The sequence below is a fragment of the Temnothorax longispinosus genome, unplaced genomic scaffold, assembly GCF_030848805.1.
Source record: "Temnothorax longispinosus isolate EJ_2023e unplaced genomic scaffold, Tlon_JGU_v1 HiC_scaffold_107, whole genome shotgun sequence".
Taxonomy (NCBI): domain Eukaryota; kingdom Metazoa; phylum Arthropoda; class Insecta; order Hymenoptera; family Formicidae; genus Temnothorax; species Temnothorax longispinosus.
In genome coordinates this window covers 1-25,000 of record NW_027269563.1, presented here as the reverse complement: position 1 = coordinate 25,000, position 25,000 = coordinate 1, and the positions used below count along the sequence as shown (strand labels likewise).

The 25,000-nt window shown below is 44.8% G+C and overlaps 1 protein-coding gene across 1 annotated transcript; it reads left to right on the top strand.

The window, feature by feature from the left end:
* The first annotated feature begins 7,073 nt into the window (after positions 1-7,073).
* On the top strand, positions 7,074-24,882 carry Reck (reversion-inducing-cysteine-rich protein with kazal motifs). Its single transcript, XM_071796034.1, has 8 exons — positions 7,074-7,482; positions 16,771-16,823; positions 20,369-20,452; positions 20,754-20,790; positions 20,862-21,209; positions 21,370-21,802; positions 21,973-23,347; positions 23,505-24,882. The coding sequence occupies exons 1-8, from the start codon at positions 7,377-7,379 to the stop codon at positions 23,886-23,888; spliced, it is 2,820 nt and encodes a 939-aa protein (XP_071652135.1). The 5' UTR covers positions 7,074-7,376; the 3' UTR covers positions 23,889-24,882.
* The last annotated feature ends 118 nt before the right edge of the window (positions 24,883-25,000 follow it).

Sequence of the window (25,000 nt, the reverse complement as noted above, 5' to 3'; positions counted from 1 at the left end):
CCGGGTCATAAATTTAGCACCGGTTAATCGCGCGTGCTACGCGACGACGCGGGTAACTGGGATTAATTCGACGTTTCCGTAGTAAATAATGCAGGGATACAACGGCGGGTCAGATAACATAATCCTTGTGTAAATACCGTTTATTTACACCGGAAGCTTTTCATTAATTATGTTGATAGAGGCAGAAAATAATAAATTTTATGCGGCGCGTATCGTAACGCACGCAAACCGTGAAAGCAAAAAATAGTAATTAATTTATATACGTTTATAAAATACTTTCGTATAATTTATATATTCGTAACTATAAGTAATATTAATCTTCATGATATCAACGTGCGTATTAATACTAATTAAGTAAAAAAATAATTATATATAATAGGATAAGAACTGTTGCCATTTATTCTAATCGTAATTACTTTTCTTCAACCTTCTCTGGGTCTCGCTCTTGGTTTTAACTACTTATCCCCATCGATTCCCCAAGAACGAAAAAAAAGTTAGATAAAAAACGCTTCCACTGCGATCGAACGACGAGCAACGCAACGAGGGTGAGGTCGCGAGTCGTGATTTCCAGATTCATTTACGACACGATGGGTTAGCACGCGCCGAGAGTTGACGATGGATAATTTGACGTTATGCGCGCGATTTCGATTAGTCTTTTCCGATAATCGATACGACCTCAGGATATCTTATGGCGAACAAATCGACGACTTCCGGACAATCCGCTCGTATCTTCCGGAAACAATTCCGCCGGGAATCGACGTTAATTAGCTGATTAAATTAATAAAACGAACTTGAGAACTGTCGAATCTTCTTTTGTGCGCTACGCTCTAACTGGAATAGCGAATATCGAAGATTAAATTTAATTAAATTGAATGGAACGCTAAATCGTCAGATTAAATTGATCAACACGCACTATTTGACACTAAAATCGATATAATTTATTAACTCCGAAAACACAATTAGAAGCACTCGTTCCAACAAACTCTTCTTATCTTCTAAAAATGGTCTACAGTGGTATCTTCTAAAATACCCGAGAACACCCGAGAAATTTCACCGAGGTGACATTGTTCGATTTTCTCCACGTTTCCCTTTTTCCTCGGAAGCGCGATCGAACGGGGGGCGGGGGAAAAGAGTATCCCTTTCGACGACCGTGAAACACCAAGTTCGACACGACGCGCTGGCTACATAGTAATTACGTATCGAATTACAATTAATTATTCTCGTTTCAGACTTTTTCCCGAGAGAAGAGAACTCTTTTCTCTTTGATCGGTGTTTTGAACACCGCAATTGATACGGATTAAATTTAAACACGGCAATTGATACGGATCGAAATTGATACGCGTCGAGATGATCCGCAGCATCTGATCTACGGTGTCACCGTGATCGACTCCAATTAATCGCGCTCACTGCAGTGTAATTAACTCGGAGCGATCGACGGCCGGACCTGGATCCGCGAAACCGCGTTCCCTCCCGAGGGGCACCGTCGTCCGTTCACTCGAATAAAAAACGCTGCACGTAAGGGTTTCTCAATTCTCACCTCCGGCAAGCTCTTCACCCCCCGCACCAGCGGCACGGCTATCAGCCCCGCGTCTAATGCCGTATCGCGACGTCGGAGCGGCGGCGAGTCAATCGATGGACTCTCGCCAGCCGAACTAGCCGAAGGCCAGCAGGAAGTCCGAGTCCGAGGCAGTCCATAACTCGTTCCCCCGCGGCCGAGATGGAAGACCGATTCTCTTCGCGATCAACGGCGGCGTCGTCGACGGGCAACGAGGGACGAGACGCATGTAACGTCGCCGCCGTCTCACGACGGCGGCGGCGACGGTGGTGGCGGATGAAGAATGAGAGGGGGAGGCGTCGCGACTCTTTTTATTTGCTCGCCCCCGGCGAAACTAGGCCACCAAGTGACTCGTGCGAGAAAACGGCCGTCGTTGGGTTGGGTTGACCCATTTCCGGGTCCCTTGCACCGGCGAGTACGCACGCACTCGGAAGCCGAAACGCCGCCGGGCACACTTATCCTTCCTTCCTTCCTTCTTCGCGGGCGCTCTTCCGTGCGATACTTCCGCTCCGCTCACACGCTCGCTTCACTCACCGAACTGTCGGATCGATCATTCGCGCTTTTCCTCGTGGTAGGCCCCCGCGCGCTCGTCCCGCGGCAGAGGGACCGACCGATCGCCCTAACGCGCCGCCCCGTCGTTCGGCTCCATATGACAGCCACCGCAGGCAGTTCCGTTCGTCGGTCTGTTCCGTCCGAACGATTTTCACGACTCGCTTCCCCTCGCGCGCAGGGGGTAGCAAAGGGTACCCGCCACCCGCTGCATGGTCGCGGAGCGCGACCCGCTCGGACGCCACCCCCGACGACGCTCCCAGCGCCGCTTGGCACCCCTTTCGAGTACGCCGTCGGTAACGACCCGATGCACCGTTTCAAGGGTGGTTTATGAGAAACCCGACGCGCGGTACCGGCGAAGCTATCGATCGTATAATTCTAATTACCATAGCAATACTTACAATATCAGATGCACAGAAAAAAGAGAAGATTTCAAGATTTCCACAGAAACTAAAGATATTTTTAAATCAAAAACGTTCTTCTTTTCTGTGTACATATCTGTACCTTAGAGATAAAGAATTGTATCTCTACTTTTTGTAAAAATGGAATCGATTTACTTGTTCTAATAATAGGATTGCAGGAGCTTAAATTATATAGTGATAAAGGTTCTGAGACGACCATTATTACTAGTTCCTAAGGTACAGTGTTTAAAAAAAAGTCGTATTGGAAATTTACGTAGAAATAATTAACTTTAAACTCTGTTTTCTCTAAATTTATATAACGATAGAGATACGATTCTTTACTTCTAAGGTATAAATATATATTGTTAGAAATAAATGAAAGACGTACAAAAAAAAAAGATATGTTACAATATAACTGATAGCAAATTTGATTTTAATTATTAAAATATTATTCCGTTTTATTCCGTTTAATATAGAAAGTGCGGGATGTGTAATACATGACACTTTTCCCGAATACTTTCTAAATAGAAAGACAATTGTAACGGGATAACGCACGCGCGCGTCTCAACCGGCGCGCTCATTGTCGCGCGTTCCAATTCCTCTGATTGTCGTCGTATTGTCTTTCCATGCTCGAACTCGTAATGACAGGTCGGCGCGTAAGAAAAGGGTCGCGGCGAGGCCCGGCATTATCCAAATAGCAGAACGCGACGCGATTGTGTCTCCTCGTTGTCGCATTTACAGTCTCCACGTCTCGGACGGATGGTTGGCCCGTCGCCCGCTATTATCTTCCGCGGCGCGACTTCGCACAAACGACCGGGGGTGCGTCGCGACGCATCGGGATTCTGCACGCGACCGCGACACATTCGCGCGCGATGGAATTCGATTTCTCACGGTGCAGCGACGCCCGTTCGTCGCTTCATCGACATGCAGTCGACGACGCCGACCGCGACGGTCGCGAGATACCGACGTTCAACGAACCGTTTACCCCCTTCGCCTCTGGTCAGTCGCCCCCTCTTTTCCCTCGTAACAAATAGATCCCGAGGGGAATTTATCTGACAACGAATCCAATTTTCTTCCAAATCGAATACCCTCTCAATTTTATGTAATAAGAATTCCGAATAATAACGTGATCTTGAGTTATAATAAATATATTATACTGTTAAATATTAAAGGATAAAAAAAGGATTAAAAACCTTGAGTTAAATAAAATTTTGTTATTTTTAACTGCCATATGTCGAAATTTAATAAAATTAATATTGTTTTAATTAAGTTTATGGAGTAGGAGCCAGTGGCGACCTATAGGAATGGTTAAAAATGACTTAAATTGAGTATAATTTGACACTGCGAATTTAACAGTGTACAATATATTTGCATAATATGCACATTATGCACATCACATTTCTAATGTTCTTTAACCTTCTATTCTTACGTATTTTTTTAACATTTATTCTATCTCTCGTTTACCCTTGACAGTAACATTTTTATTTCAATGAAACATTTTTCTCTAACAGTCCCTTTAGAGACGGACTTTATTATTTAGTTGGCGAGCAAGAGAAAAATTACGTAACAATCGGCAACGATGACTTTCTTGCATTGATCCGGGATGAATCAAAATTTACGTCTCGCTCGTCTCGCCCGGTAGATGCATACGACGCCGTCCAATTAGTCGATGCGTCTGCACGAAGATAATTAATAACCATTCCGAGTACTTGAGCGAGTTAAATCGAGTCCGGCGAAGTCCGCGTTGCCGGGCTGTTCCCGGTATTAGAACGTTCCGATACATACAAAGAACGTTATCGAGAATGTTTATCTAAAGGCAATGAATAGACAGGCTAATTAGATGTAACGAGGAAACGAAAATCTAATATTGTGATAAAATTTCATTGTATTACAATATTAAATATTAATAACAAATCTAAGCCGATGTTAACGCGCAAAAATTATCTATTTCTTTAATTATTTTATTTCATGCGCAATCAATTAATGACATTCCCCGCTGTTTCGCGTAAAGTTACGGGAATACAGAAGCGGAAAGGAAACGCAAAATTGCACCGACATGTGCAAACCTCTCGTTAGCGTCGAAGTCGCGACGAGAGGTTCGTGAGCGACGCCAGTTAAATATCGCGGTCTCGCTTCACAAATTAGCTGCATCCTCCCGCGCAGAATAAAGATCCTTATGGTATCCTCGTTCGACGAGGTTGAACCGGTATGCATTTGCGGCGACTCTCCGATCGCGTTCGCCGTTCGGCGATCGGCAAAACTGGTTTCTCCGGAATTGGCATTCGCAAACGGATTTTTGGTAAGACGCTCTCTCTCTTTCGGATCTCGCCGAATAATTGAGATGCATCCCCGCATCTTTCCTCGAATGTCTCTAGCGAGCGATAACGTAAACGCGAATCGATGGAATTTCGATGAACCCGGGCAAACTTTGAGCGAGCACATCGAAAACAGAACAAATTCAATTGAGACCTGAAAGCCATCATTAAATAATTAATTATTTATGTACCGTAATTTCGGTAAACCGAAATCACCGACAGTAATTTTCAGTTTGACGGTTGAGCGGCTAATTTAATCATTCGGTTTCAAGAGCGGACATCGCCGGAGGACATACATTCTTACGCGTACCAATCGCCGATCGCCGCGAGCGAGATGACTGATTTGTGTGTCGTTACTTGTCGGTGTTAATTATCTATGCGTGACAGTAGTGTGGATACTCAGATAGAGTCAGATAAGGTAGTCCCACACCGGTAGCACGTCGGAGGTCCGCTCGAGCTGCGGTCCAGCAGCGACGTTTGAATATTTATACGATCATGCGCGATTAACATAGCGGACGTGTCTTGGGAGAGCTTCGATCGCGTAACCGGTCGTGCGTTTGCTTTACGTGACTGCTAGATGTCGAGAACAGACGTTGAGACTGCATTTATATTATCGTCTCGGAATCCCAAGAGGATGACGGACGGCGAGAAAAATGTTGGAGTATCGAGTCCGGTACCAAGAAACATTCGGTATACAAGCATAAATAAATCTCGCTACAAAAAATGTTTCTGTTACGTGAATCGATCAGACAGTATTACGTTGAGGATATATTAATCGACAAAATGAAAAAAAAAGTGGTACTCGTAGCTGGGTCAGCGGAATGTAACTGTGCATTTTAAACTTAATTTACTTCAAATTAGTGGGTTAACACATTTTTGCATAACACCCGCCAATTGTGCAACGCACGCAAATGACACACCGCGCTGCCGTTATTTACATCGGTGTAGTAGAATAACGGCCTCCCCCCTTTAAAGGGACAGAATGCAAGGGGGAGGGAGAAAAGGAGAGAGACAAGATTAAAAGGGGAGCGAGGAAGAGAAGGATACTAAGGACCGGTCGTTCGCTACCCACGTGCGGATTGAAGGCGATTTATCGGCGGAATAAATTAATAAATTACGGCCGCTCTCCGAGAGAATCCGCTCTCCGATCAGTCAATCAAATATCCGAAGACGATGGCGAACGTGTTTTCGGACACCCGACGAGGCATCGATAAAAAATGGATCGTCCTCCGCGCGGTCGAGTCTCCGGCCGCGTTAATAAATCACGAAGCGTAGAAAAATTCGGGCTATGCACTTCGACAGAATCCCCGACATTTAATTGAGCCGTTTGCTACGCGTAAAACCGTGCAACATGAACTTCCTTGATTGATTAATAATCCTATTTCTAGATACGATCGTGAGTAATGCCGGGTCTAATCTTATCTCGCTAAAGTATCTGTTTCTAGCGTTTGGAGCGAGCACGACGGACGAAATGTCCCCCCTAAACACGAGGATTATTTGTACGGATTATTTGTCACGTGTGTCGATCGCCGGCTCGCGAGCGTATCAGGTACGAGCGTATATCGGAAATATATTATACGGATTTTACTTCGTACGTCGTATCGCGGCGTTATCAGCGGAAGTTACCGTCCCCGGGTTATCGGCTTTCCTTCTTCTTGGAATACGGAACACTCGAAGCCACAAGACAAATGGGCTGCGGCGACAGATTTATGGGAGCGGACTGATTTTCGTCTGTGACCTGCGTGCTCTCAGCTCGGAGACGGATAAGTACTCGAGGAGATACCGCAGCCGGAGAACGAATGCACGATCAAGTGGTCCATTACGCTCTCCTTTACTCTTTCTCTCTTTCTCTTTCGCTCGCATCACCGGATTTCGCTACTTGCGCGCGTAACAAAGAACTCGCCACGAGAACTCGCCGCGCGGTCGAGAGGCGACGGGGAAGAGGAAAGAATGGAAAAGAAAAAAAAATATGGCGGGGTACCGTACCGTGTGGGTATATACGGTCGAAGATGTCACAATAGCGGGTTGCCCCGCGTGACAGCCGTGCGCGCCACGCGTCTCTTCCCACCCACACACGCAATTCCTCTCGCGCTGTCCCACTCTCTCGCCTCTCTCTCTCTTTCTTTCGCCCGCCTTCGTCGTTCCCGGGGCCGGGGCTCCCCTCCGATACTCGGGAAGCCGCGGCACTACTCCTCGTTTCTTCCTCTCACCCACTCACTCAAGTAAAAAGCTCGACTCGTGGCTCGTGGCTCGTATTGCTCGTAAGTGCCACGAAAAGCTCAGTCGCTCGCGAGCCGCGTTCGAGTGCGCACCTCTCGGTCCCGTGCGAGTGCCACGTGCGTCTCGTTTCGACATGTGACTCCTTCGTATCCACGAGGCTACCTGACATCTTCTCCTCTTTTCCTCTCCTCCTTCCTTCCTTTTCTTCTTTTTCTTTCGCGTCTTTCCTCTTTTTTTCCTCTCTTTTCTCTCACGGCGAAACACACGTGTGTACGGTGGTGAGATGAGGTGAACGCGCGTATCGTTGCGCAGGGATTCGAGAGAAGGGTGCTTCGCATGGTGCACGCATCGAAAATGCGCTGCTCGATGATGCTGATGTTAACAGCGATCGCGACGATCTTCGCGCCCGTCGCCGGGAATCCCTTCCTCGACGCCGCGCAAGGTAAACAATCTTTCATCTTTCTTCTGCACGGAATTTATAAGGAGACAGGCAAATCGTGGAATAGATTGAAAGGATGATGAATTTATTTTTCTGATACGAATGAACGAGTGAGTTAAAGTTAAGAAAAGTCGAATTCCAGATCGAATAAATTCAATAAATTAATTAAAGCGGACTAATAACGATTCATTCCCTCTGCACAGAAAAAAAAGAAGTTGCAAATCAACACTTATATATATTTATATTATACCGTATTATACATATATGCAACAATCTTGAAGTGAGATTATGTTGATTAACGGGGAAGACTTGCTTGAATGAAATTGTTTATATTGGGAGTACAAATAAGTCTCCGCCGTTTTCCAATAAATGGCTGTAGCGGTAAGTGGTGGTCGAAATAAATAGATCGTAGACGTCATACAATAAGCTTAGGCATTTGTAAACATAACGCCATCGAAATATTAGTCGATTTGTGTCTGCATCATAAAGTTATTCTCGATTGAAAATGTCAGCTATATAATCGAACGAAATTTTATATAGTTCAAGAAAAAAAAGTTAAAATTTTTATAAGAAGATTATAGATTGTTGCGTACATACGAGTATATAAATTTTAATTTGACCCTTCTTTTTTTCCTGTGTGCTATAAACTCCTAATTTTAATTCATCTTCATTCGTGAAGATGCGCTGCTCTATCATTTCTCGCGCGTTCTCGACGAATTATACAATTGGAAATTTTAATTAGAGAATCTGCTGATAGAAACTGTATAATAATTTAAATATTTAATAGCAAAGTTTTTAAAGCTTAATGCGTTCATTGAAAGTAATGTAAAATTATTGACGTTTGAAAAAGATTTTTTTTGTAAATGGAAGGATTACGAGAGCCGCTATTTTAGCGTGGCGATGCCTTATCGCATCGCCAGATGAACCACCGATTATTTTTAAGATCGGTCGGCGCGATGTCGCGCGTCCAACGGCGCTTCTGCGCGGCGCGCAAAAATACGAGCCCCGGGACAGATTCATTGAACCCATTCCTCCGGCGAGTGTTCGTCATCGTAGGCATCGTACGACGTACGGCAAGAAGATATCAACGACAACTTCCCGCCACATGTGCGCGCGGGGCACCGCCGCTCCTCCGATCTCTCCTCTCCGATCCCTTCGTCGCGCTGATTTTTTTCGTGCCTGCGCACCCCGCCGCCCGCATGGCGATTTTTAATGTCTCGCCTCGTTCGTCGCTTGAAAACTCCTCCCCGTGGCCGGGGAACGAGCGAGCGGGCCACTCGGGAAAGAGCTTTTTTATCGCGATTCGAACCGAGCGTCTCGAGTTCTCACGGATCGTCGCGCGGCAAAAAGCTTCGCTTCCTTCCGCGACACAGTTATCCCCTCGGTTATCCCGTTAGAATTCTTCCAGTCGACACTTAAAATAGTTTAATTTTTTTTTTAATAATATTAGACAATCGAGACTGGACTTCTGATTTGCATCACAGTTATCACGATGCGTACGAGTCGACTCATCTCGAACGAAATAACTGGAATATTGAGAATAGCGAGACTAATTGAGACACGTTTGTATACACGGGAAAGATCTTGGAGTTTCTTTGACATTAAAAGGAGCAATCTCAGAATATTTAATATTTAAGAAAACACTCTCGTTTGCCCCGCACAGTCGCAATTATCACCGATATATGCGAGCTAACGCGAGATAACATAATGTTAACGATATTACGCGCCTCTTCGCATTTTGTCCCCGATAATCGTAAATCGAGTGCAATCGCGGGTCGCAGACTCCCCGTCGGGAGTATTTGTTTTATCGAGATGAAGCGCTCCTTATTTTCCACGACAGCGCATTTTATTTCTCTCTTTCTCGCCGTTTCTCCATATCTCTGATCCTTTTAATCTTTTCTGAAATTTACACGTGCACGTGCACGTACGTCCGTGTGAACAAGGTGTCGTTAACGGTCCCCGGTCTCTCCACCTTCGGCCCGGCTCGGAGGCGTATTTGCGCGTACGTATAATAAGAGAAAAGAGAGGAAACATACGCATAAGCGAGGCAGCATAATATCCACATACGAGAGCCAAAGGTGATAACTGATAACGCGTCGCGATTCTCCCGCTCGCTCACTGCTCGTTCAATCGTGCACTTATCAATACGCAACGCGGAAAACAACGCGGACTATCTACGTGGACTATTGTCTAAGAAAAAACCCCACATATATGTAGGCTCTATAAAATCAAAGATCCACTACGTCCAAGTATCGAATATGAGGAGAGAAACTAATTCTTTTGTTTCATTTACAGGTTGGAATTTTATTTTAATATCGAGTTCTATCTTTATTTCCAGCTTTGAATTTAATTTTTATCGGACTGTAATTTAAAGCTTGGTGCAATATGTGCGCTATGAAAATATCACAGCATTATTGGGTCGTTCTCATAAATCAACGGCGATAGATCTTCCATTCATCATTCACAGTTCTTCCATTCGCATCGAGCGCGATACCGGGGTGTAAACAGCGCCGTAATAGACATCACCGGCGACGCGAGTGCGATTTACATAGAACGCGAATTGCATCCATGTGTCGCAAATGATTAACACGTTACGCGTCGGTTTTGACGGGCGCAGGCACGCAGAAGCAATTTATTTACACGACTGGGAAATGTACGTAATCCGCTGGCACGCGCGTATTACAAAATTTGCCGCTTGATTTATAGTTACACAGCACGCGCGTCAATGATTATATGGTCCCCGTGGCGTTACGTAATTATTCTATCCTAATGATATACGGACACGACACCTCCGTCGTATACATATATTGGAGATAAAAGAAATTGAACGTTGAGCAGAATCCGATCTACATCAGTAAAATTTCATATGATTTTCTGTCTCTCTCTTTCTTTTGCCGACGATATGGTCTAATAGTCAGTCGTTACATTATTATCGTGCGAGAATACAACTTTCGCGCGTTTGCATAAATAATTGCACAAATTATTTGACGGGAAAACAGCCATCGCGACTTTTTAGCGACTTAATCGCGATGGGAGATCGCTCGCGATCGTAACGATGTCCACTCGGAATTGATTAATTGATAAATGGGCGTAAAGGAAGCCGGTGGTCGTTTTACAGGATTCGCGTAAAAAAACGGCGGGATAATTGGCAATTTATCGCGCGTATACGCATGTAATTCGCACCTTTTAATGCCGGCGAGAGTGTCGATCGTAATGATTCCCGGGTGTAAATTTGACGCCGGTTCTAGGCGCGTAAAATCGCTCGTTGCTCGACAACGCCGAGCGTGTAATTTCGCGCGTGTCTCTCGCCGCGACTGGAAATTGGAGCGGCGACTTACGCAAGCAAGTATAATATGCATAATGTACGAGTACACGCACCCACAGCCGCACTCTCTCGATCGCCGATCCGAGATCGATACCCTTAATTAACCATTAACATCCGCTCATCGCCGCCTCCGATACGCCCTCGTTGGACCGTCAATGCATTATTATGCGTCGGCTCGTACGTTTTCCAAGTAGTTCTAATACCACGCGGATCTGGGGGAGTTCCGCGACTTAATGGCACTCAATGAGCCATTATACTTCTAATGCACTTTCAAAAGCTGAGCGAGAACCTTCATTTTAGAAAATACATATTAATTTCCTGAAACTGGTGCACGATCATTGATATCGCGAATATTAATTATACGAGTTTTACGCGCGCAAAACGGAACTGTCGTTATTCCATTATTGTGAATAAATATCAAAATTTACATTTTATAACTGTGTGCGGTTTCGAGAGATCTGAAAATTATTTATACGGTTTCAAGTTTAATGCCGCTGCGTATCTCCGGAGGAGTTTCGTAAGTTTCGAAATTTCATGCGTCGTCACCCGCGTACCGAATCGATAATTTTCATGTCATTGTACGTATATCACGCTCAATGGCAATTAAATCGGTGGTACGCATTCAGAAATTCTGTAGACACGTGCGTTGTAATAATTTGGTTGATCGAAATCTGTTAAATCTCTGGAAGGGGTTCTTTTTCTCATTTCCTTTTCTCCGGTTTCTTTTTTTTACGAGCGGACCTCCTCTCGACGATTCCGACAATAAAACGCAGTCGAAAGCGTCGGTGAACACCGCGATGTCTCATTCTGTTCACGTAATAGAAAATAATAAACGGCAATGATGAGCCATAATAATGATTATCCGCTAAACGATGATGTAAATATGGAGATAAAGACGGGAAAGGAAGAAGGCAGCGAGATCGTCGGGGACGCATGACGAAGCGAATGTACGAAAGGAGGAGGCGGCGGGTTGGGCGAGCATGTAAACGCTTTCTTCGAGCGTGGAGAACTTCCATCGATTTGTCCCGTCGTGTAGTAGCGTTTCTGACAGTCACAATCGTGGGGAAGAAAAATCCAAGATTTGTAGATTGATATAATTACAGAAACACAAAACGATATTACGCACTATTATACATATTATTAAAGAAAAGCGCTGACGAAGATGAAGAAAGTCACATTCGTGATAATTGTATTAGTATAATGAAATATAAGCTTTGTGTATAACGTAGTTTTATATTATTTTTTAACTCAATTGATCGGAAAGATAATTGTGATGGTTATATCAATTTCAAAAGACAGATCGCTCTCGTTAGAACGTTAGAGACATATAGATCGTAATTAGGGAGATACCGAGGGACTTTTTGTGGATTCTACGGCGACATCACATGGTGTTCTTCGGAGGACCGGTTGTCGCAAACTTTTTGCCGGGGAGAAAAAAGAAGGAAGCAACAGATCTCGAGAGACAGAGAGAAAGAGAGAGAACAAACGAAGGGGTTAAAAGAGAGAAGGACTGCCAGAAGTCTCCGAAAGACTCTCCATCATGAAGATTACTTACATGAAAACCTCCGTCGATATATACCCGCTCATGGTGTACACTGCGCGCGAGAGGAGAGATAAATAAACACATAAAACCCCAGTGACAGCTTCACGCTGGATAAAAACATGTCGAGAGACACGTATCTCGATTCCCTTCTCCTTATCTTCCCCCGTACCCCCTTCCCGCCGATCCCTTGTCGATTTCCTCCTTCTCTTTCTCTCTTCTTCGCGCCATAAAACGCACTGAGCGCGAGTTTGATGACTGTATTAATTATGTATAGTACAATTCCTCCGACTCTACGTGCGCGCATCGTTCGCCTGTCGGCAGCATCTAATTATGCCTTCGCGCGAGGATTATCGCGTCTATATTTGCGAATAACGACGCGGCGCGTTCGTAATCGCCGATAATGGCCGGCAGATTGCGAAAAGGTAGGCTTCGCGAGAATTGATTATCGCACGATTAATGAGTGTCAGCCAGATCGACAATGGATGAGATGTCTTTTATTTGAGAAGAATATTTATATTTTCAAACCCCCAGTCCTTTCATTTATGTCGCGAAGATTAAGCATTTAATTCCGCGGTAATAAATTTCTCTCGGCTCGTCTCAATTATATTTTCTTACGCAACTGGAGAAAGATTTTTTTCTTTGGAATCCTTATTTGCAGAGAAACGAGCACTCGAAACTGTAATGCGTCGAAAAAAGAATTTTATCGGCGTCCATTGCAATTTTGCACAGAAAAAAAGAAGTATTAAATTAAAACTTATATACGCAACAATCTATAATCTTTTTATTAAAAATTTCAATTTTTTCTTGGTTGAATTATATAAAATACTTCATTCAAGCAAATTTTCTTCGTTTAATGCAATATAATCTCATTTCAAGATTTCTATGTTGAAACTAAAGATATTCAAATCAAGAATATTTTTTTTTTCTACGTGCGAAGAGTTTTTACTGGCTTTCTGGAGTCAGCGTGCGCATAAGTACAGTCATATCCGCTGACAGGAGTGTGGGAGAATTGCGCGGAGTTTTTTTTTTGTTTTGTTACACGAGATGACGCCGCGCGCCGATGATGTCGCAGCCGAAAGACGCAGCTGCGAGTGCAGTTATGCGACCGTGTATCCGTGTATATGCAACGGCGGAGCCCGCGGGTCGTGTATACATCAGTACCTATACATGCGGAGTCGGACAGCGCGCGCGAGGGAACGAATGTTGCACGACACATTCCCGTCGATCGACGTCACCTCGGGTCGCTCGTTTAAATTCGTCGAGGAAACGCGCTCGCCTCGTTCCGAGAAGGATTCGCGGCGAAGCTACGTCGATTCGCCGTAAATTACGCGCGTGAAGACATGCTTATTGTCTCGGCACGCATGGACCGACATACCGATCGCCCGAGCGGACACAGGATGCGGACCGAGCACACGCAGGACATTAACGATATATACTGATACTGATAAATGATTTATGTTGCATAGATATCGCGATGCATTATTGATGTCAATCACGATCGCGACTTAATTAGACGGACGGTCAAGGTGGTTCATGCTCGACGGTCTTTATTACTTTTAAATGCGATTAATACACGGACAGCAATATTATCTTCTCGATGTAGGATTCCCGTTAGAGACTGGCTCAGGAGCTGCTCTACGCAAAATCATATATGCACCACGTGTAAATTTAGACGCGCCGTTTCGCGGATTACGGCGCGCAGACGGATTTACTGCAGATGAAATCTGTCATTATCGGCACGGGGCATCGGCGGCCGCGGCGAGTGTGCCATTAGGCGCGTTCGACGTGGCGTTTGAAAAACAAAGAGGAGAAAAGCGAGAAACAAAGCCGCGAGAGAAAACGTCGAATTAAATTTACAACACGTCCCTGGGGCACGGCATTATGATCCGCGCAACGTGTAATCCATCACACGCGAGATGAACGCGCGCGCGATCGTTCTCGGAAGGATTCGCGAGTATTATATTGTCGCGAGAGTATTATATTGTCGTTTCTCCTATTTTGTTATGCTAATGTCAGAGAGACGACGGACTGCGAGACCGAGCTCCTTCAAGCTTCATCAAGCGCATTAATGGCGTTTAAAATGCCACCGGTCCCTCTCGGTGGAATCTTATATTAGTCAAATTAAATGGTCTACTTTATTAAGCGCTGCTTGTCACTTCTCGGCATACCACTGTCGTCGCCGATTCCTCTCCCCTATTATCACGTTATCGTTAATTATACAATTTCATCTTTTACCGTTCTCTTCGAGAAGTTGGAATATTTTCTCTCGTTTTGCGCTCTTTTTTTCCTCGGAAAAATTTTAATGCGGCGTCTCTGGAAAATAAAACGTTCCGCATTCATAAGTGGCACGATTTGAATTGCATTCGTCGATCCGATGTTTCTCGTCAAAGTCACGAACATTTCGGCTTCTCGGGTAGCGCGTGGTAGGATAAAGTGAAGGGGGCCCCACAGTTTAGATCGGTGTAAACGCCGGATGGCCGCGAACGACGCCTGGCTATTTTTGTGTCGTCCGCAACAGGAGCCACAAAACGCCGCGTTTAAAGGCGCGAGACGCACTTGTCGCGTCGCCGCGCCGGCCGCGAATTTCACGTGGAAACGCCAAGGTCCCTTGTGGCAACGATTCGATTAAAGGCCCGTCTTAAACGACCCGCGCGAGTTTTTACGACGGCCGAGGTGGTTGCGAATGCACTCACATGCGTAATGAGTAAAAGAACAAAGAAAAAAAATAACGGAACAAAAGCAAATGAAATCGAATAAAAGTTCCCGCGTGCGGTCGAAGTCACGGCGATAAACCGAAGAGTGTGGCAAGTTTTCACGATCTATAATGGTAACCCGCGTTGAGAGCGGAGAATATGATTCCACAAGTCATCGCCGATATATTTTAGGAGCGGACGTGAATAACTCGGTGACAAACGGATAAGTGCCAGGTGTCGGTGAACCGAAACCGATATCTAGCCAAACATTCGTAATTTATTCTGTAATAGGAGAACGTTCCTCGGGACTCTCGAGCACCCTCCTGTTTGCTCCAGGAATGCAAACGATCCCCGGCGCGACTGATATCCCCCATTCCCGACAATACGGCCGTAATCATAATTCCTTGTGTAAGTGTCGTGAAATTCAGATGATCTTGTGCTATAACTTTACGAATACTTCGAGTAATATTTGTAGAAGGTTTTGTAGGTTTCACTTTATTTTCACCGGAGATTATGGTCGATTGATCGTAAGAAATGCGCTCTACGTCTGTGTATACATAACCGGAATCGAACGATTCTTCGAAATGAAGCGCGAGAAAGGGAGAGAGCAACAATTTGCTCTTAATTGGTATCTATTAGCTTCATTGTAACGCAGTGCATACGTGTCGGCGCGGCCGCCACGGCGCGGCGGCCCTTACGATTTCAGTCGCCATTCAAAAGGCCCCCCTTTCACACGAGTCACTTTGATCGAACCCGCATGTTAACCCCGCGTAAAGTCGTTAAAGATCTTTCACGTCAAACGCGACACGTTGGGAGGAGCCGTTGACAGCCATTCACGTCAGAAATATAGAAATAGGAATAAACGCGCGTTCTGGTCCATAATTCTCCGGTACATAATTACGTCACAATCGAGGCGTTGCGTTGTAAGGGCAACAAATTGTCTACCGGCGATTAGCTTGAAACTCGAAAATCAGTCTTTCTCTTGAGACGAGCTCAAAAGTTCGTCGTTAAATATAAAAGTAGACTCTCGAAGGACAGGATATCTTATTCGATTGTTCGATCCAAGTAACGTACCGGACAATTTCCCCCTCGGTCGTTTAATAATTGAAGACGCTGGGAAGAAAGGGGACACACGGAATGCTTCTCGACTGCACGCCACTGCAGTTAGATGGAACGGAAGCTTTAATATTTAAGACCATCGGCGAGAAACGCCCGCGACAACCGTCTCGACTTCTGTCCTATTTTATTTTACGTTCTGTTAAAAAACGTTAATGCAAATATAATCGTTTCGCCATTATAATAACGTTATCGCAGTGATGAATGTAAATTATTGCGTTCAAAAATGTGAAAGACAGAAAAAATAATTTTTTGCAATTTTGTACAGATAAAAATAAAACAATTTAGATAAATAAATTAAATAAATTAAGTGAGGATGTACGCAATCTTTGATTTTTGTTTTTGTAAACCGGAATCTCCGAATTTCAACTATACGTGAGGTCCCCCGGGGGGCCAGAGTTTTGACACTACGTGCCCCCGTGTAAACCCTTGAAAACGGATCCTTTCTCTTCCTCTCTGCCCCTCTTATGCTGACGTAATGCAGGACACGCGTCTGTTTCGTGTCGGCGGAAAAGTGGAGGAAAGGTTCTCGAGCGTGACCGAGGTTTATCGGGCTATATAGTTTCCATCTGTTCTCTTGACGCACGAAGCTAATATCCGTCCTTCTGTTGCAGAGATGTCCTGTTGCTCGCTGGCTGCTGGATCCTGTCGGAATGTGTGCTCCAAGGTATGCATTTTAAACAAGTACATCATACTGCACTCTCGCATCGCTTCTTTAAGAGACCCTTAAGAGAAAATTTCTGGAAATTTTCGCATTCCAAAGATAAAGCTAAGTTCAGTCCGCTTGACTGATTACTACATGATAAAATTGAAAGTAAACGGCTGGGAGCAAAACACCGAGCGATTCACGAAATCTAAAATCGCTTGTAAAATTAATATTCGAGATTGTATAAAGATACGCCTTTTTCGCCGCGATAAGAAATTAGCCGTGGCCCCACGCCGCGGAGTACAATCTATTAATTATGCCCGGAGGAAGGAAGAACCCCGTGGGAATGTCAAAAAGACAATCTCGACGGCATAATCATTCGAATGCGATATCGCGCGGTTGATAAATATCCGTGGGCCGAACCCGGGACGATAAAGGACACGAAATATGTCGTGTCCACGGATATATTAGGATCCGGGAAATAAAAACGGGACGATAAGGAGAGAGAAAGAGTGGAAATGGATAGGTGGAAAAAAAGACGAGAGGAGAGAGAAGGATACCTCGTTGCTTCCTTCGATGAGGGTATCGCGACGTGGGGTGCGTCCCGGCTGCAGCTTCTTTAGAGGTGACTGCGGGAGCCTCCTCTTCGAAGATAATATCGGAGACACCGGGGGCCCGCTGCGAGATTTACGCGAGAGCCCGGGGCGCCCCGCGGGCTCATTCATACGCAAATATTACGAATTGACGCGTTGAACACGGTGAACGTACCGGGCGTTATCAATGATATCGTGTCCCCACGCAGTTTATTCGGAGGGCGGGAGGGAGACGTACTTCGAGTAACCTTTTGCTGATTTCTGATTACGGAATGGCGCACACATGGAGGATCTCGTCCATAGAGGATATTTTATTGCTGCGGAGGTCGAGATGTGAATTTATTCGCGATATCATTATCCTTCAAAGTCTTGAATCTGAAATGAGGAATAAATTCGGTTGTAAAAATTACAAAGATATCCAGCGAAGTTTTTTGTTTACAAAAGACTTCGACATAATTTCTCGCGGTTCTGGGCGTTTTACATTTCTCAGTGTTCCTTGCGACGTTATCGCTCGATTGAAATGTGAGACACGATATAACGCGAGGTGCAGAAAAACTTTGGAGAAAGCTGTTTCTTCGGATCGTCTTGCCTGACTACTGATGAGCGCTTCCTTCTTGGCCATTTAGCAACGAAATAACCGGAAATCGTGACGGAAGCTCTGAGATATGTGACAAGTTATTCTTGAGATGGACAGGAAAGACGCTTCTTCGTCGCGGGAACACGTGGGCGTTTTTTTTCCTTCTTATCCGGGTCAGCAGTATTTTCGTTGCTGCTTCACATTAGGAAATACAGTTTTGCCGAATTAGTTTTTTTTCTAATAATTATATTTTATTTAATTATATATTATTACTTATTTAATTATATATGTTAAATAAATTATATCGTATATTTTCTTCTGTTGGTTAAGGTGATCCTAAAGCCGTGATTCTAGCCGGTTTTTTTCGGTTTTTTTCTTAGCACTAATCTTTTAATTGGCTTTATAGAAATGCAAAATTCTTGTCTAGAATTAAAGTACGCATCAAAATCTAGGTCATGGTGGTCGAATTTATATGTGGTGGTCGTCACGTATAACAAAAAATATTAATTTTTTTTCGTTTTCGATATAAATTCGATCACCATGACCTAGATTTTGATGCGTACTTTAATTCTAGACAAGAATTTTGCATTTCTATAAAGCCAATTAAAAGATTAGTGCTAAGAAAAAAACTGAAAAAAACCGGTTAGGATCACGGCTTTAGGATCACCTTAATGTAGAAAATTTTGTATTATGTCAGAAAGATAACTCAAAAACACACCGACACTATTTATAATCTCTACAAAAGCTGAGTTGTTCGTTGCATACAGTTGTTCGTTGTATCGAAGAGAACTGCAGATGACTACCGATTTAATTAGTCGACCGACACCTCACCAGTCGCTTGCCATCGTTCGGGAGTTCGGCAAATGAGAGCACGGAGCAAATTATGAAAGCTCGCGGCTCTATTTTCGGTATCTTTTGATCTCGGCTTTCGCTCGGAGGCAGTCGAGGCCTGATTTATCTACTGGTCCGAGATATATGAGCTTCAAAGTAGTTCATTTTAGATTTTTGCGAACGATAGTATTTTCTATGTCAGTTTCATTTGCGATATCAAAAACGGAGAAACGGTGATATTATTTTTCGTCACTCGCGTCACTTTATCGTTCATCATTATTCGAGAATTGTGAACTTCACACGTTTATGTTCAGCAGAAAATAGAAATTTTTCACCACCAACATATTTCTCGGCGTTAAAACCGCCGCGAAAAATTTGCCAGTGTGGAAAATGCACCCTTTCAAGATGGCAACGTGACCCGGCTGCGCATACCTCCCAGAATATACCGCGACGGAAATACGTACGTCGTACGTTTTCTCAGCTCCACATCACTTTCACCTCTAACATTTATAATACCCTAACTTAGAAATATTCTGGAAATATGGCCGGATTACTAAATTATAAAATAAAGTTCCCTTTAGTAAAGAAATTAATAAAAATGCCATCACAAACACATAATCGCGTTTAACATAGCTCGTAACATACACAGAAAACTCGTATATATACGCATGAATATATAATCTTGAGATGAGATTATATTGCGTTAAATTATAAGCCAAGAAAACTTGCTTGAATAAAGTCATTTTATATAGTTCAACCAAAAACAAAAGTTGAAATAAAAATTGAAATTCTTATAAGAAGATTGTAGATTGTTGCTTATACACGAGTATACAAGTTTTGATTTGACTTCTTTTTTTTCTCTGTACACTGTTATTTTAATAAAAATATACGATTTGTCGTCTTGGACGAAACTGCAAATTAATTTAAAAAATTGCTACTCGAAAAAAATATACGAAGGAGTGATCGATGATTTACGTTCCGCGGTCGAGTGTGACCTTTGACTGTGTCTATCGCCAGGGCCCGTCGAGGACCCACCGCATGTTGATGGATGGTCGTAACTCTTGACCGTGATGGACATACCGAGTGGATCCGGCGTGTCCTCGCGGAGGACATCGATTGAATCCGAGATGAGGACGAAACGCGCGAGAGCGATATCTGGCCCCCAAGCCCCGAGCCCCCGAGGACGATTGTCATTCAGTGACGGGCAACAGGAAATCGCGGGGCCCGCGCGCTGCATTCGTGTCCTTGATTCTTAATAGCCGCTAATGCGCCGCGCTGCATTTCGAATTTGGGAAGTCCTCGACGCTCGATTCGAGTCAGCCGAGGCAAACATTAAAGTTAACGCCTCGAAATCCAAACTCGTCGGAATAATTTACACATTTATGCAATGAGTTTCTTCTGTCGCTACTTTATTACCATTTATATTCTTTCCTGCGAAGTAATTTTAGATCTCCGAGACGGTGTTGTTCTGAAATAAATTTTATTCATGCTATATGACCTTTCTTTGTAATTCTATCGCAACTCGCATCCTTTTGTTAAGGTAATTTCGTCGCAATTTTGTACAGATATCCCTGGTAGTCCTGGGTGCCGAGATCGAAGTGAGAGAAAACGCCACTCAACGTCTACTGGAGTTCTGTTCCACGGAGCTGGTGAGTTGCCACACGATTTTTATTTCTAAGACTCGATCCCACGCGATCGACACTCGCTTCTCTTTATTCAGCTCAGATCTGGATCGGAAGCCTCTCGACAATGGGCGCCTTAAACGATTTAGGATGTTTGTAACGCGATCCACGTTTTTTTTTATTTCGCGGTGACGATTTTATGAAAGATGATCTCGGGACTCGCGGTCGCTCGATTGTGCCACTTCACTTTCTTCATCATTTCCTTTCTTTCTTTTTCCTCTCTTTTTTTACAACTATCATCTCTCACGCTCGAATCTTTTTTTTTCAGTTGGATTTTTGGTCCTGCGTGAACACGACGTTAAATGGTAAGCGTTCTGGGTATCCAAGTGTGCAACAAATGTTACCGCAAAAATACCGAGTTATTTGAATTCTACAGAGCTCAAGAGGAACGAGAATTGGACGGGTCGAGGATGCTGCCGTCTCGCTCAGAATCCAACATGTCGCACGACCTGCGCCCTGTCCGGTTCCACAAACGATCTGAACGAATCCTGCCGACCGAGCGACGAGCCCGAGTTTTTCTTTTGTCTGGAAAAGCGCGAGGAAGCCGAACGATGCTGCAACAACGTTTCCAATGATACGTGCAGGGCTATCTGCAAGGATATCTTTTACAAGCCCGGCAAGCAATCTAGCTTGAAGCTGTACAGCAGCAAGGGTTGTTTCCATCAGGTTCCCAAGTGTCTAAAGGGCGTAGCCGAAGTGAAGCATGCTGAGGATCCGAAGCAACGTTAGTTAAAATTTTATAAAAAATCGTGATTCTATGGAGTAGGCGCATTAATTATCGAATTTGAGTTCAGTAGCAATAATTGTTTATCGACTGACATCAGCAAACGATTGATTATTTGATTTATCTATGTCATAGAATTTAGCTAATTCTATCTCTACAGATTTGCACTGTTGTGAGGAAGCGACGACTCCAGCGTGCCTGGACACGTGTCGCAGAACTCTCCACACCGCGACGACCGACCAGGAGATCATGGACGCCCTGGCGGAGAAGTGCAGTCCCGTGTTACCACAGTCGCCGATGTGGAGCTGCTTGCTGAAATCGGGCTCGACGAAGCCGGCGCGGTTACCCTTGGACGCCGGCAAACTGGCATGTTGCACGAAGGCGACGAGGCCCTCCTGCCAGAGTTTGTGCTGGCGGGCCTTCCAGGCAGACTGGGAGACCGCCTGGCTACAACTGGACGCACTGTGCCTCTCGTCCAGTTTAGAGGGTGAACTGAGGAGGTGTCTCGAAGACGCGGATGACTCCTGTGAGATGGGCTGCTCCGGGTTGTCTTATTGTGCACGGTTTAACGACAGACCTACGACTTTGTTTAGGTATGAATCGTGAGTGTGACTAAGGTCTCGACATATCAATAGTCTGCAAGTAAGCTCAAGCTTAGGAGTTTCAGAATTTGAGCATAAAAATCAACTCCAATTAGTAACGTTGATAAAAATCTCTTTAGAAACTTGCGTTTGTCGTAATCGAATATTTAATTTCTTGCTAGAACATGCACGAATGCGGCCGACGAGGCGGCCAAATGGGAGGCTGATCATTGGTCCAGAGGAGGCATTATTCGCGGTTTAGGTGTGCCGGTGCGCGCTGCCGCTTCCTGCCCAGCAGAGACTCTACGCGCGGCGGCCTGTCTTCTGCAGCTGCGACCTTGCGAGACGAGAATTCACGAGACGCGGCTCTGCCGCGAGGATTGTTTGGAGCTGATGGCGAGCTGCGTGGACTGGAGTGCGATTACCGGACCTCACACAGCGGCTACCTTGTGCGCCAAGCTGTCGCCGGGAAGACCGGACGCGCCGTGCGTCTCGTTACGGCCGTTCCTAGACGATCCACAGGACGACGAGGCTGTGATTCATCCCGATGAGGACATCACGACGCCCTGCAAGCGGAATCCTTGCCCACAGGGCCAGCTCTGCATGCTCCAACCGAATGGCGCCAAGATCTATCGTTGCGTGCCAGCTTGTTCCCTCGGCGAGATGTCGAAGCAGTTGGTACCGGTCGGATCCTGGATCCAGATCCCGCGATTCGATCAGCAGGGTTGCCTGAAGATCTGTCAGTGCACGACGCGTGGCCTGGAGAAGTGCCGTACCCTCAACTGCTTCAACTTCAAATCCTGCTGGGTGCACGACCGGTTCATCCAACACAAAGCCAATTTCTACCTCGAGTGTAATCCCTGTCACTGTTTCGAGGGCGAATTCACGTGCTCCAAGAGAAGCTGTGGCGAGTTGCGAACGCCGTCTTTACCCTGCGACTGTCCGGCTCATTACGTTCCGGTTTGCGGCAGGCTGGGCTTCACCTTCGCGTCCGCCTGCCTAGCGAAGTGCGCCGAGCTGTCGGCCACCGAGGTGGAATTCGGCAGCTGTTCCAGTAGGGATCCCTGTATGCCCAATCCCTGCGACAGCTCGGAGAAGTGCGTCCGTAGACCCAGGGTCTGCCTGTCGCGTTTGCATAAACCGTGTCGGCAATACGAGTGTGTGCCGATAGACTGCAATCCGCGCGACGAGTCCAGTGGACCAGTCTGCGATCGGGAGAATCGCCAGTATCCCTCCGTATGCGCGATGATCCGAGCTGGAGCCACCTTGAGTTACAGAGGACCTTGTCTGAAGGGGTGCAGCCTTCGTGGTCCGGTGTGCGGCATCAACGGCGAGGTCTACGCTAACGAATGCGCGGCTTGGGCTGAAAGAACCGTCGTGGACTATCAAGGTCCTTGCGTCGCCGTCGGTCTCATAGGAGATCAGGCGAGACCTCGTTGCAGCGACGCCGTGCAATGTCCTGCCTTGGAGGAACCGTATTGTATCGGGGTCACCCCTCCCGGAGCTTGTTGTCCTGTCTGCGGAGGAGCGGCAAGATTGTTCTACTCGAAGAAACAGGTACATATGTCTTTCAGATTTTCGAATTATTTTTTAGATGATTGCGTTGTTTTGGGATATACATGTTTTTGTAAATTACAATAGTGATTAATTTATATAAACTTTTGACTTTTGGACTCAGTTAATCTTTTTTGAACATTCATTTCTTCGCTTATAGTTGGACAGGATCTACTATATGATGGACGAGGAAACTGACAAGGACTCCGTCACTTTAGAGGCTCTCCTGATCGCTCTAGGTCGCCAGCTGCAAGTAGCACAATGCGCTGTTCGTGGCATGATGACACCGGATCGCGATATCTTCATCGTTGTACAACCCGTTACCAAGAAGTTGTCGGCGCTGCAATTACGAGCTTGCGTGACAGAAACAGAAAAGCTTGTTACCAGGATTTCGGAGAGGAGTCCTCGGATCGCAGCAGAAGTACCTTTGGGTTCGCTGACCAGAGCCGAGATAGCCCACAGTTACGTTTCTAGTGCCATGAAAATTCGTGCTTGGTTCGCGACGATTATCGTTACCATCTTCTTGCTAAACGTTTTATCCTGAATTATGATCACGCCAAAAGGAAAATGAGATGCATCGCTTATTCTGTCCAGTATTTAAAGATACATTTTAACTGATCGCGTGAATTATCCGAGATTCATTATCGTCAAAGGATGATCAGTTGCAGCTATGAGCGATTAATCTTGTTTTCTGCTTCGTTCTTGGTGCTGAAAGTATTTTTTTACCTAATCGCGATGTCATTCGCGGCGACGAATGTCTACAGCGTGTCTCGTCTGTGATTCTTCTAGTGCCTTCTAATATCGTACAGCAGAATGTATTTTTAGTTATCAATTAATATTGCCAAAGAGGAAAGAGTATATATAATGACTGGATGTACAAAAATAAAGGATTTCCTGCGCGCGTAATCCGTAATGTCGTCGCGGGTAATCGAGAACTGTGCTCATAAATTATAAATAAAGACACCGTAAACTTAAGTTTTATATATATCAGATCGCGTATTGATCGACATTAGTATATTGTGTGTTCACAAATGTGATTTTTATGCAAAAGCTCGAAGCGTCATTCAAAGAAATCAAAGAAATAAATCTTATTCTCTTTGTTATTAATTTCTTATCGATAGGAAAAATTAACCTAGGATTTGATTAAGAATGCGTCATTCAAAGAAATAAATCTTATTCTCTTTGTTATTAATTTCTTCTATCGATAGGAAAGTTAACTTAGGATTTGATTAAGAATGCAACTGCTATGAATGTATGATTTTTTTGGCGTATACTGTCTAGGTGTGGATTTACGCTGCTGAGCGTTTATTCGAATTTTTATTTCGTATAGATAAATTAATACAATAGAACTCGTTAAGGGGACAATGTGGGTGCTCGCATTTTATTTACGTGCGAAAACTTGGATTGCCCGCAGTGGTTTGTGCCAATGATATAAATAATGCTCTCACAGTCGTTAAGTATATTTTGTTATTGTACTGTTTGTTAAAAACAAGCACATTATATTTGCATGTATAATAAATTTCTAAACTTTTATCATATACATTCGCGTATGCGTGATATCCTTACGGCATATCATTAAAATGATCCCAAAACTTTATAAAACTTTGTATCGACCTCGCGACGCGGTGTGAGCGCCAGACGCTTGCAGTTTGATGA